This window comes from Carassius auratus, chromosome 5 (assembly GCF_003368295.1).
Source record: "Carassius auratus strain Wakin chromosome 5, ASM336829v1, whole genome shotgun sequence".
Classification (NCBI taxonomy): domain Eukaryota; kingdom Metazoa; phylum Chordata; class Actinopteri; order Cypriniformes; family Cyprinidae; genus Carassius; species Carassius auratus.
Window position 1 is genome coordinate 20,519,607 of NC_039247.1, and position 13,639 is coordinate 20,533,245.

Below are 13,639 nucleotides of genomic sequence, written 5' to 3' on the forward strand. Positions count from 1 at the left end.
AAAATTAATATAAGTCATTAATACAGTTTTTTAGACAAAACAAAGAACTAAACCTGTATAATAATGCAAACAGCAAAAGTTCAGCAAAACGTTTACATTCCATTCCATTACGAACAGAAACACTGCTCCTCCAGTAAATAGCAAAAGTAACTCTTGACCCTAAATAATCAGACCTCAGCCCCCATTCTCTAATGAGATGAAACAGTGAGCCATGCTTGTTTGGGCAGCGGTTTAGGTGGGATGGCCTGCATACATTCATCAGAGCAGAGGGTGCTTTATTGGGAATTCATTAATCACTTCAGACCTAATTATAAATTGATCGCATTCTCATACAAGATGAAGAGGCTCTGAGATCTGCTTTGATCCACTAACACAGAGCTGGATGAAAAAGCTCCCCTCCGCACATGTGCCACATGCACTCTATAGAACAAGCTTCAGGAGTCTGGCCCTCGCCTCGCATATGTGCATTGTGCAGGCATTTACCTGGCCTTTGGGAGCCCTCATAGAGCAGGGCGCAGATCACCGAAGCAAGGGAGACCTCTCGCATAAATTACAGCTCAAAACTGGAAAACAAGCTTGCAATTACAAACTTACAGTTATTAACACTGTACAAATAGCCTATGGTGTTTTGGCAGAAATGTATTATAAATAAAAAATTGCAGATATTTTACTTTTATAGAAGGTTTTACTGTTTTATAGTGTTTTATACTGTCTACATGTTTCTTTGTTGTTTATTTGTTTTTTATTATTATTTATTTAAAAAAACATAAACCATAGTAGTAATGACCTTCTTACTAATACTAGTCAGTTAAACTTTGTATTCAATGCAAGAACTAGTATATTTCATTATGGCAAAGGATAATTTAAATAGCCTCTTTCTTCTTTAAATGTTTTCTTCTTGTTCATTTTGATTGAAGTAAAATTTTAACTCAATAAGAGCCTGATTGAAGATAAATACCAGTGTCTTATTATATAAATTAGGTGTTAACTATTTACAAATAATAAAGTTCTTAAAGGGACAGTTCACACCAAATTGAAATTTGTCATCACTTACTCACCATCATGTCATTCCAGACCTGTATGGATTTCTTTCTTCTGTGGAACATAAAAGAAGGTAATTGGAGAAATTCAAAAAATGTTTGTCCATACAGTAGAAATCAAGGGTAACCAAAATGCTTTGATAACATTCTACAAAACAGTTTCTTTTGTGTTCCACAGGAGAAAGTATACAGGTTTGGAATAACATGAGACTGAGGAAATGATGACAGAATTGAATAGTAGTCAATATTCTGCATTCTAGGTCAAAATCATTGCTTTACTTCCAAGTCTACTTCAGTGTGACAAAAAGAAAATGCATAATTGTGTTGCATTTGTAGTGAATTCAGTAATATCTATCATTATTTGTTAATATCCTGGTTTATTTATTCATTTATGTACTCCAATTTAAGGCCCTATAGCAAAACAATCATGAGGGAATTCGTAGGCCGGATGGGCTGGATTTGTCCAGGGCCAAACATTAACCTCAGTCCAGCCCTGCCATTGTGCATTTGACAAAACTTGCATGAGCACTGGGTTTGTTGATAAGGACAGTAGAGGATGTTTCTTTCTGAATTCTGTTTCCTGAGGTCAACAACTTCCTGTTTCCAGACCTTTCTGTTTAGCCATTAATATCACACGATAAATGTTTGAATAGAGTTCACTGTGAACTTGCACTAATAATTTTCACATGTAGCAGTACACTGTACAAATATTTGTATGTCACAATAATCACAGTATACATAAATATATAATATAAGTAAACATATATTTCTATGCACTTATTTAACATATTAATGTAACCTAAAGTATTGCAATAAAAATGAATAGATGTCAATCAAATCCTGCGTTTCTCAGATCTCATGATCAATCACAAAGAAAAAAAAAAAAACATTTCAACTTGCACATGAAAAACAAGGGGGGAAAAGTCATTTTTCCACAATGCTGTTTAGTATACTGTAGTAACAAAAATTTAAACAATGTCAGGGTTCACTAAAAACACGTTTTTCCGTTGGGTTGCTGTAATTTTATTTATACCTCAATACTTTTTTGTGAGTGTGTGTGTATTTCAAGAAATTTTATCCAAACCTCCCCAATACCGACACTTGCAGTCTTTGCACTTGAGCACTTGTCTACTTGCATGACGTACAGGCATTTTCAGTATTTGACTGGTTTTCATAGGCATGCAGATCTCAAGTCTATATATAACTTTTTCACAAAGTGTTATGTTGGTTTTCAATAATTTCCCTTCGTAAACATCTAAATGTCTGTTCGGTTGCTCCTATGAAACAGAAAGCAATTTAATTGTGGTTTTCCTAATTATGTGATAAAATCAGCAAAGATAAAAGCAGTTTACAAAACACATTCTTTACTACTAAATCAGATTTACTCATTTAACTTGTACTGTAATGTTTTTCGAAACGAGTACGAATACGAGTTCCTGAATGTGAAGAATTATGGGATACACAAAAACTGCTTTGAAGAGGTATTAGAGACAGAGAGTGTTTACTGTATACATTAAGGGCTATGAGCTTTGCCAATTTCCTGACCTGGGACCATCTTGAGAAATGACTTCCTGTCGCGTACACATTCTCAAAAAGCCAAGACCAATAGTGTCGGTATTACAACATGCACTTTATTTTTTTCTCTTTAGTCCATTTGGTTGTATAAGCCACTGTTGACAGATAAACATAAAATAAAAAATGCATTCAACAGAAATAGTCAAAAACAGTTGAAAGTTCACCGTATCATGCTCTCAGCTTCCCATTTATGGACTGCTCGCGGTGAACATGCAACATGATTGAGAGCCAGAAAGTGCTTCAAACACCTTATTCAAGAATCTCTTCTTTAACAGTTTTCATAGACTAGGTCTATCACAGTTATTTCTGTGAAATCTTTAAAACAGTCTGAAAATAGTTTTATCCATTAATTAGACCTCCATATAAATTTAGTAACAAATACATTAAAATATAGATAAAATGCATTTGCTTATAAGAGCAATGTTAACACATTTGTTAGTTTATAAAGGTTTTTTCATAGAAATAATTAGTTTTATACATATATTTTTCAATGGTGATACAGCGATAAAATGAGTCAGAAAGCAAAAGCAAATACATTAGTAAAGACTTCGATCAGTAGACCTACAGGTCTAAAATACATTCCTATTTATGCAACAGTCCTTTCAATCAGTAAACATGGGACACATTTATTTCTCGTTTGAGTGGTTTCATAGCACACAAATGAGGCTCCGTCCCTCTTCAATCTCATCCTGCACCTTGTCGCTGGAGGTGGCGTTCTCAGCCTGGGCCGAAAGCAGGGCACAAACGAAAGTGAGAACAGTGCCTCCTATGGCTGTGTAGAAAGCCCAGCCCAGAGAACACACACCCACTTTATATGGGGAAGCATCCGGACCACAGTAGTCAACCACCTTCTTAGAGCCCCAGCCTGCAGGATAGAGCATCAGACCTAAGATGAGGAATAGACCTGCAAATGAGAAAATGGAAATGTTACAATTTACAATTGAGGTGTTCTGCGTGATTGTAAGGTGGACGCTGTGGGACAAGTTAATGAATATAAAATGAATATAACAATTAACAACAACTCACTGAAACAAATCAGAAACACATTTTAAAGAATCTTAAAGGTCCGTTCACACTTGGAACAATAACTATAGAGACAATTATACTGATAACCATTTTAGTGTGTATAGTCGGTTTATTACTGCATTTCTGTCGCCTGCTTCTTTAAAAGCTTGAACAATTTACAGATTGGTTGGATTCTGATTGGACGTCAATATTTTTAGCTGAAAGTGATTCCAATGATATTGTTCCTCTGTGTCGTTATTGTTATAGCCATGGTGTGGACTTCCCTGTTCTCATAGAATTAGAATTAAACAAAGACTCCATTGTTTTGCACCGGTCAGTTTTGAGATTTTGGGTTATTTAGCTTCAGATTATCAGAATCAGTAATCTCCACTTCAGTACCCCTCATATACACCAGTCCTTCCAGTTGTATTCCTCTCTAAGGTTTTTAAATGGGGGTTTTCCTGATTTACATTTTTTCCCTAAAAGTAGGGCAAACACAATTATTTACACAACTTATTTTTTGGCCGCTGAAAGCATTTTTTATGGATATTTCCAAATTCCCCATTGTAAAACATTTAACTCTGCAATGTCAAACAAAATGAAAGAAGATTATTGAAACTGGCTTTATCCATTGTTCAGATTTCTGTTCTGAAAATTTACTGTACACAAATGAATACATATTTCATTAGATAATTCCTCATTTGCATATTAAAAAGAAAAAAATATTGTAATACAAAACAATTAAAACGTGTACTGTGTTTAAGTATGACTATATCTATAAGTTAAATGTGTGTGAATGGGACTTTACATGGTATTTTAATTTTTAATATTTGGAAACTGACTGCTACCTTCATTTATCTCTTAAAAGTTTCTCCCTCCCTGTAGACACACTCAGTCAAAACTAGAAGCTGAAAACAACCTTGTAGCCCATTTAAACAATGTGATAACAACATGAAAGCTTTTCCTGTAATAACTAAGGATGACCCATGATGAGAAATGATTTCAATTCAGTGTCATTTTGTGCCTGTTGAAGCTATGTGTTTATGCTTTAAATAGATATTTGTCTTAAAATCTGGGACTTAATTGTTGTAATGCTGTTTAAAATACAAAGAATGAGCTCTTGCTGATCTAATCTTCAAGAGCCCTCCATTTGACTCTTGAGTTCTTACTCTAAACAGACAAGTGAGATCCTGTCTCTGAAGTCATGCTGAAGTCATGCTCTCGCTATTCACAAATTACTCAATAACCATGTTGTAAATCTTTCAATGAAATTATGCAAAAGCTATATAGCTTGGTTGTACCTGTTGTTAGTCTTGTTTTTCTATGAAATAAAAATAAACCACAATATTTTTACTGTACCCCCCAAACTGTAATGTTCTAGTGTTTCCAGACATGACTGCAAGTAAGATGCATCATCATGACTGCTCTGTTATGACTAAGTATTTTGACTAAGAATGTCCTGCCACAGTCAACATTACAGCTCTGCTCCTTTGAGCCGGTTTGAGAAAGGGTAAGGAATGTAGATGTGGATTCATGAGGCCGGATTCACAAAGCATTCAGATCAGCTCAGCGTGAAATAAAAATCTTCTAAATGCATGTTATAGATTGTGAATGATTTCTCCATGGAATTTATTTATCAAAGTGTCATAACTTGATCTTCTGGTGAGAATCTCAGACGCCTCACTGGGGACAAATGCCAGACTTCTTCAATTATTTAGACTGCTTAAACCCTGCCCCTCAACAATTGACTATTAAAGCCAATTCACACCTCACAGACAAATGACAAAAAACACCAACAGACAAGTCTGTCAGAGTTAACTGGATAAGGAACACAGAAGAAAATAAAATGATCTGATCTCTGCTTCATTACAGTTTGCACATATTTTTTCATCGCGAACATTGATCTTCCTTCAAAACAGCAGAGTCGAGCGATAACGTGCATCACTTTGAAATGGCATTAGATCTGGCTTTTGTTCACACAGCGCTTGTCCTGGGTTGAACCCGCCAATGTTACTAGGTCCCTGACCCGGGTTCAATGCCGGAATCAATCCCGGGACGTGGTTGCTTTCACACAGAAGGCGACCCGGCAATGTTCCGGCAATTTTCCGGGTCTGACATGCAGTGTGAAAGGGGTTTAAGTAGGGGTGCTCCGATCACGATCGGCCGATCGTTATGCGCATCTCGTCAGTAAAGCCGGTTCTCTAATCAGCTGTTAATTCCATCAGGTGCGTGATTTCTCATAGAGCAGCTGTTACTACACAGAGCCGTTGTTAATAGAGAAGATGCGCAAATCACGTTAATTTTCAGCGTTTTTTGGTGCATCTTCTCAGTTAACAACGGCTCTGTGTAGTAACAGCTGCTCTATGTGAAATCACAGAGAACCGGCTTTACTGATGAGATGCGCATTAACGATCGGCCGATCGTGATCGGAGCACCCCTAGGCTTAAGTAGTACAGATGTTAGATGTACAGCTGTACAGATGTTTAATTAATTTATTTGGTTATGATTATTATTATTAAATTGTTTTGTCAAATTATAAAATGGCCAAATTATCTGTAATGTATGTGTTTTACATCAGAAAGAGGACAAGCTGGATAAGGTTTTATAAACATTGAAAACACCTGAGAGACACTGAAGTAACATTTCCAGTGCTGTAATATTTAGACCGTCTTTTCTGTAATGGCATGATGAGAGTGTTGGAAGATCATAATTAGATAGCATGGTCTTTGAGGTCACTAGAGGAATGTTGAAGCCGTGAGCCCAGAGCATTCTGAGTGCAACTTCAGTGTCTCACTTAAATACACCCCCTACATTTCTGTGTTTAGTTGATAGTGGTTCAAAGTTTAAAATGACCACTAACTGCCACAACAAAAGACTGGCAAAGAATCTTTCCCATCATACCTGCTATTCCCTGAAGCAGGCCACACACATTGAATATGCTCTTCTTCAAGATACTCTGGAAGCACATGCTGAAAACCGAAAGGATGCCCACTACGGATAGGAGAAAGATCGCAATGACTAGAAATATAACAGTGGCCTGCCAGAAGCCACTGGCTATTTCCATGAAGTCAGTGGCGTAAGGCCCACACTGGGGCACCTTCTGCTGTGCCACCTTGATGCAGCGGTTATAAATTCCCAGGGTGCGCTGGTCGCTGCGGTGTGAAGCGGTGATGGTGAAGTTGAACTCAGAACCATTTGGATATCCCACTAGCCATTTGGCGCTCATAAATGCCACCATCTCAGCAAATGCCACCACAATGCTCATCAAGGTCCATAACATAGAGCGGCATGTGACTATGACGTGACACATTCTGCAGAACCTGTATGCCAGTACTTGAGAGGAAACGGTTTCGTCAAGCAGCAACTAAGGCACGTCAGTGAAGGTCTATTGGTGTTATCCTCACAGCCGGATCAGCACCAGATCTCTTCAAACAGCAACACAGAAGAGCTCCTGAGCTCTAGGACCATCCTGAGAATATCCATGGACTGACACCGAATGAACAAATCTAAAAGAAAAAAGAGAAAGAGATTTGTTTGAGAAAGTTATAACCAAGGACATAAATCTCGAATGCTCAAGAGCTCTGAATTAGCACACTGATGCCTGTACCAGGAACAATCCCATTTAATTCTGCAATTTTCCAGTTCATAGACATCTCTGTAAATCCTAGTAACATGGCACAGAATATTGTATCAAAACATTCAAATGAGATTATACGAATTAGTCACCAGAATGTTACCAACTGCCATGCCATTTTGTTGGTTTCCTGAACACACTAGCCATCTGCTTTTGATCAGAAAAAACAGGTCAATGTTGAGTCAACGCCTTAAAATATAGTTTTACCTAAATAAAGTTTTACTGAATGGAAGAAACCTGGTTTGAGTACAGACTGATAATATTGTTCTTTTTTCATTGAGGAGCCAGTTTAGGTTAAGTAAAAATGAAAACTGAGGGGTACAGGATTGAAGAGGCAAGAAATACCTATAATATTAAATATTAGCATGACAAAGATATCAGTCTTTTTTCAGTCTTCCACCCATCAGAGGATAGTGCTGCAACCTATACCGTACTTTCACTTGTTATGACAGGTCCTTACTGCAATACCGCAAGATTAACTTGATTAAAAAAAAATCTACTTTCCAATGCAGTCATAATATAAACAAGAAAAGCATGACATTTTTAGACAAAAAAAAAAATAGTAAAAATAGTAAGTAAACTTGGGTCGAGTAGCCTACGTGATGACAGGTTTTCTTAAAGCCTTCGATGACAGTTCTGAGTCTTTTCTCAGAGTCTTTTATTTTGGCATCAAGCACGGATTCATCATTTAAAACTGAACAGGAAGGCAATTGCAGCACTATGTCAAAGCTTGATGTCCCAGTGAATCGTCAAACTTGTCTTTACAGTCATCAAAAATGACTGTATAATTATTTTATAAGCTGCCCAACTGGCTGTTTGCCTGAATGGTCAGAAAGCTTCAAATCTAAGAAACACAAAGAATGAGCTCACACTTAATTTAATTACACCACATGATTTCTGAAAAAAAGAGGAGGTAAGCAAACCAAAAAAGAAAGTGCCATGGATTCTTAAGGGGCATGAAGAATGTCAGAGCCTACTGCTGTGAGATGAGGACACAAAGGGCTCTCCTGCTGATCCATTAGCATGGTTCTGAAAAGGGATAAAGAGGTTCTATACTTTTGAAAAAAATATGGAACCACAAACTAGAAACGGTGACAGACTTGCACTGGTTAATTCGGGTTTCAATGGTTTCAACCGAAATGCTGCCTCCAAAGCAGTAGAAAGAAGCATTCATTGTATTCATTCTTGGGAATGGTGGAATGTCATTTAAGATCAATATTAAATTATATTTCCAAAGGCAACCAAAGGTGCTCAGCAATCAAACAAAACCTCAAAATCACAGGGGTCAAAAATCAAGAATCTGATCTTACACATCTAATTCGCTGCTTATTCAATTGGGTTTTCATAGCCAAAATTCTCACTTATACATTTACTGGTTAATACCATACAGTGATGGTATCAACTGCTAGTTCCATGGCGCAGATGTCATGACATGGTTAACCATGTCATGACATAATAAATGATCAAACAATGCCCAAAAAAACATTTATCTCATGGTAGCTACTTTTTGGCAACATTTAGCCCCAAAACATTATGCTTTATTTATGTTTCTGCTAAAGTGTCCCGTTCAAAAAAACAATCTTGTTTACTTAACCCCTGAAATCGTAAGCAGTCTACCGGCTTTATCTCGTGTTACTTTCTCTCGTGTCTTTGGACACGGTTACAATCTGTTTACCAATGTTTGCCTTAAAAGAACAAGTTCAAAAAGCAGTTGTATTGATATTTAGGATATTAAGCAAGGCTGTAAGGAGCTGTATAACAGTTCTCTGCTCTTGTTCCGTTTCTTTGAATGTTCTAGTAATAAGTTGTATCATCCCACACCACAGCCAGATAAAACGATCTCTTGTTCAGCGTGACTTTCGACGATGTCAAAACCTATTCGACGCAATTGAATTGAGACGCGAACAATAACACGCTGCCCGACAGTTAAACATAAAATATATGTATTCCTCTTACCTTAAGGGCGGTGAGTTAACGGGCTGTTTGCTGATTAATGTTAGTGTTCAACTTCCTAATGTGGCTGAGCGGATCTCTTCTGTTCTGACGCTACACGACTCGAGCCAGAAGTGAAGAGGCACAGGAGAAACCTTCAGCTTCACGATCAGAGATTTGGAAAACATGGAAAGACATACAATATGGCATCGTTTAGAGACCACGACTCCTACTTCGGTGTTAGTCCCATGGCAATATCAGGTCTGGTTCACTTCAGCTAGGCTACTTTTCTTCACCGCCCCTTTACACCAGCCCCTCGGGAAGTTACAAGTTACAATGGCTCGGAAATACGTCTATGTAGTCTAGGTAGACAGCTCACTACAAGCTCACACGTTTTGTGTTTTGCGATCTTTTCCTCTTTAGATCTGTTTACATTTGACTGGAGAATCTGAATAACTTAAGTAGTTTTGCCCTGTGTGTTCACACTCACATAAAATGTTTAACTTGTTCACAGTGTTCAACATTGTATATTCATCACCAAAGAATCCATTTATGTCTAGAACTTGTCCTTTATGTATTTTTTCTGTCTTTAACATTTCTACCTCATTGTCATTTGCACCACTTCTCAAGTTATATAACAGGTTTAATAGCATTCGGTGGAGAAAAAAAAAAAAAAAAAAAAAACATTCATAGCCTGCCATCTTTGGGTTGCTAATTCATAGCTATGATTAGTTTTTTGTATCATAAAGGGATAATTTAAATCCATTAATTACCTTCGTTCATCAGAACACACATTAAGATGAAATAATTTTTGATGAAATCTGAGAGCTTCCTGCCCACTTTCAAGGCACAGAAAGGTAGTAAGGACATAGTTAAAATAGTCCATGTGACATCAGTGATTAACCGACATCAGTGATTAATTTTTTGAAGTTCTGAGAATAATTTTTGTGCGCAAAGAAAACAAAAATTATGACTTTATTCAACTATTTCTTCTCTTCTGTGTCAGTATTTGTCACGTGTTTATGAGAGTTTCATGGCGCTTGCGTGTGGTGCTGCTGATGCAGGAGCTGGCGTTCTGATGTAGGACCCGGATGCACTGTGGCTTGTTTTCAAGCCGAGGAATGCATACGCATGTGTCGTGGTACGTGAACATGTGGCAAAGACTGATATGGAAGAGAAGAAATTGTTGAATAAAGTCATTATTTTTGTTTTCTCTGCATAGCTTCATACAATTACGGTTGAACCACTGATGTCACATGGACTATTTCAATAATGTCCTTACTACCTTTCTGGCCCTTGAACATGGTAGTTCCTTTGCTGTCTATGTAGGGTCATCAATTTCATCAACACTATCTTAATATGTTTTCTGAAGATGAACAAAGGTCTTAGAGATTTGGAACGACATGAGGGTGAGTAATTAATGACAGAATTTTCATTTTTGGGGGGTGAACTATCCCTTTAAATACACAAATAAATATTTTTTTCACATCTTTGTACAATTTCATAAAATAACAGCTGTTACGTATTACGTATGTTTTGTGCAGACGTCATATCTAATTTTGATGAATGATTTATGCCCAGCTATATAATTTTCACATTAAATATCGAAATGGTTTATGTTTATGTTAGTCTTTGCTGACATAATAATAGTTTATATAATAATAGTATTAATATAATTCATATTTGTATGATGAAATTTCAGTTTCAAGACTGAAAAGTCACAAGGGACCATATAAATAGAAGCCTCTGGAAAAGTAGTGAAAATAAATGAACACTTCCAGGACAGTTTTACTGTGAGCTTCACAAATAAAAAGGCATTATTGTTACTACAAATCAGCCCTTGAAGGTTCAAAGCTGAGGCCTGGATGCAGATTAGCCATTATACACATATTACAGGAAGATTGCCAGTCTGCAATAATTTCAAATGAGCATTTTGAGGCCAGGACAATAAAAAGATTCCAATTAACAGAAGTGTTGTAGTATTTCTGTGTCAACTCTAGGGGGCTGTATTGTGTCTATGAGCGAAGACGTCGAGTATTGGATGCAATATTGTGCAGTGGTGTCAAAAGTACTGGCATTCATTACTCAAGTAGAAGTATAGATACTAGGGTTTAAAAAGACTTTTGTAGAAGTTGAAGTATCAACTCAAGCTTTTTACTCAAGTAAAAGTGTAAAAGTACTGGTTTAAAAAACTACTTAAAGTATAAAAGTAAAAGTAATGTAAGGGGAAAAAAATGCCATTAAGAACAAAAGCTTAGGCCGCACCACAGGGGCCTATTGTGTACTACCCCACCGCCTCAAAAAACATTTTTCTAAAGGCCATAGGCCATAATGACTATAATGTTCATGTTGAAAAATTTGGGATGCACTAGGCTTCCTGTTTCAGCCGCATATATAAAAATACAAAAATGGTGTGCACATCCCAAACATCCAATTAGGACACAGGTGCAAGACAACTAAATGATATAGACAAATAAAGAAGTGAAGTCTGAACACTGAAAACTACTGCTCCAGAGGAATTTAATTAAGCAACGTTTCGACCTTCAGGTCTTCCTCAGCCGCATATATGCCCATTTAAAATGGACGCACTTTAGTACAATGCAAATACATTAAAGGACTAGAGATATGATGACTAGTTGTTAAAAAGTATTGTTATAGTGCAAAAAGTCAAACTTCAGAGGCTTGTCATCAATAACTTTTAATGGAATGTTTATGTACATCCATGATTAGCTGCAGGAATCTGCGAGGGCAATGGACAAGAACATTGGTGCAGGCTTAGTAACAATTACACTTGTATGGTGGTCTATTTACAGGAAACATTATAGTGCTGTCAAAATGAATGATTAATCCAAGTGATTGATCAAAAACTAAAACTGAAAAAGAAATCATAATCCTGATACTTTCTTGATTGATAGCTTCTTGTATTTGGTACATACGTCTGCTATGTCCAGTGTTCGGGGGGTAACGAGTTACAAAGTTGGTATAGCCTACTTATCACAACATTGTCAATCGCATCGTCAATCGAAAACGCTAATTTATTAAAACATCCCTCTACCGAACTACCTACAGTAGCTTAATTTGTGGAGGACGAAGAAAAAGCACTCATTTGGTAAATGAGCCAGTGAGAAATAATAACTTTTAAGTAGGGTCCAGTGCCTTTTCAATACTTTTAAAATGGTACCGGCTCCTAAACGGTGCCTGAACCGATACTTTAAAAAAAAGAAACACAAAAAAACTATGGATAACTTTAAAGAACATTACAAATATTTAAAATAAATCCATAGCTTGTTGTGCAAGTTGTGCTTCCCTTAATCTAAGGCTAATAAATGTATTTCACAATCTGGGTCATTATTTAATACAAAAGCACACATAATGTTTCTACTGTATCTCTGTCACTCACTCTGATATAAAAGTTAACATGAGTGCTGTCTGTCACTGTCTTAAATCAGTTCTGTGGATTACTGTATGGTCATTCTTTATAAAGTAGCAACAATGTCGTTTTTAAAATACACTACTGTGCAAAAGTCTTATGGAAAAATTAGTATTTTCTTCCCAAAAAGGGTTTTAAGCCAGTTATTTATATCTTTTGCTGTAGTGTGTCAGTAGGAAATATCAGTTGGTCATTAATTTTAGTAATAATCTAGTGCAATTTTGAATGCACAAGCAGTCTGACAACGGGAAAATTAATGTTTGGAAATGTAAACTGATATTTTATACTGACCTACAGCAAAATATATAAATAACTGTCCGAACACCATTCTTTTAAGTGAAAATACTAAAGTGTCTAAGACTTTTGCACAGTAGTGTATGTATAAAGTACGTATGATTAAATTAAGTATATTTAAGTAAGTGTAATTAAAGTATGTGTTCGTTCATATGTGTTAAGGGCTAGATTTTCGCTGGAGGAAACGGCTGTGGTGTGATGAGCGAAAACTTTACAGATGAGAAACCGACTGCTACCTCGTGACTTTTTGTAAACTGTATTTATGACAAAGAACTGCACAGATATGGATATTCTAACAATCTATGGATAAACACATACCTTCCTCTGTTTGTTTAAGTGCGCATGCGCTGCTCCGTTCGCGGTCTGCGCCTCTGCGGATTGAAGAGAGCGCTCAAAGACGGGAGGAGACCGGTCTGACGCTGGTTTCATGTGAAATTTAAGCGGACTGACTCTGAGGCGATCGGATACCGGTTCCATACCCAACCCTACTTTTAAGAAATATATATTTTGATAAACGAACCCAAAATTGTCTATGTCCTGGTTGGACTGTGATGTGATTTGTGTCACGTGCAGGTGCGATGGATCGCGTAAAGACCAATAGGGTGTCGGAATGGTATATGTTTATACTTCTCATCCAACCACAATCAAATTCACTCCATCCGGATGGCGCGATTTATCTGGATAGGTTTTTTTTTTTTCTTTGAATGATGACAAGCCGGAATGAAAACA

At 36.8% G+C, this 13,639-nt stretch overlaps 1 protein-coding gene across 1 annotated transcript; it reads right to left on the reverse strand.

Annotated features, from left to right (window-relative positions):
- Positions 1–2,649: 2,649 nt before the first annotated feature.
- On the reverse strand, positions 2,650–9,516 carry LOC113080405 (LHFPL tetraspan subfamily member 2a protein-like). Its single transcript, XM_026252582.1, has 3 exons — positions 9,211–9,516; positions 6,522–7,126; positions 2,650–3,519 (listed from the first exon to the last, which is right to left on the reverse strand). Exons 2-3 carry the CDS (start codon positions 6,928–6,930, stop codon positions 3,263–3,265), a joined length of 666 nt encoding a protein of 221 aa, XP_026108367.1. The 5' UTR covers positions 6,931–7,126; positions 9,211–9,516; the 3' UTR covers positions 2,650–3,262.
- Positions 9,517–13,639: the final 4,123 nt, after the last annotated feature.

Coding starts and splice junctions, on each gene's coding strand:
- LOC113080405 (XM_026252582.1), bottom strand. CDS start 6,930: ATGTGTCACGTCATAGTCACATGCCGCTCTATGTTATGGACCTTGATG. Junction 3,520..6,521: donor CCTGCTTCAGGGAATAGCAG/GTATGATGGGAA, acceptor TCTCATTTGCAG/GTCTATTCCTCATCTTAGGT.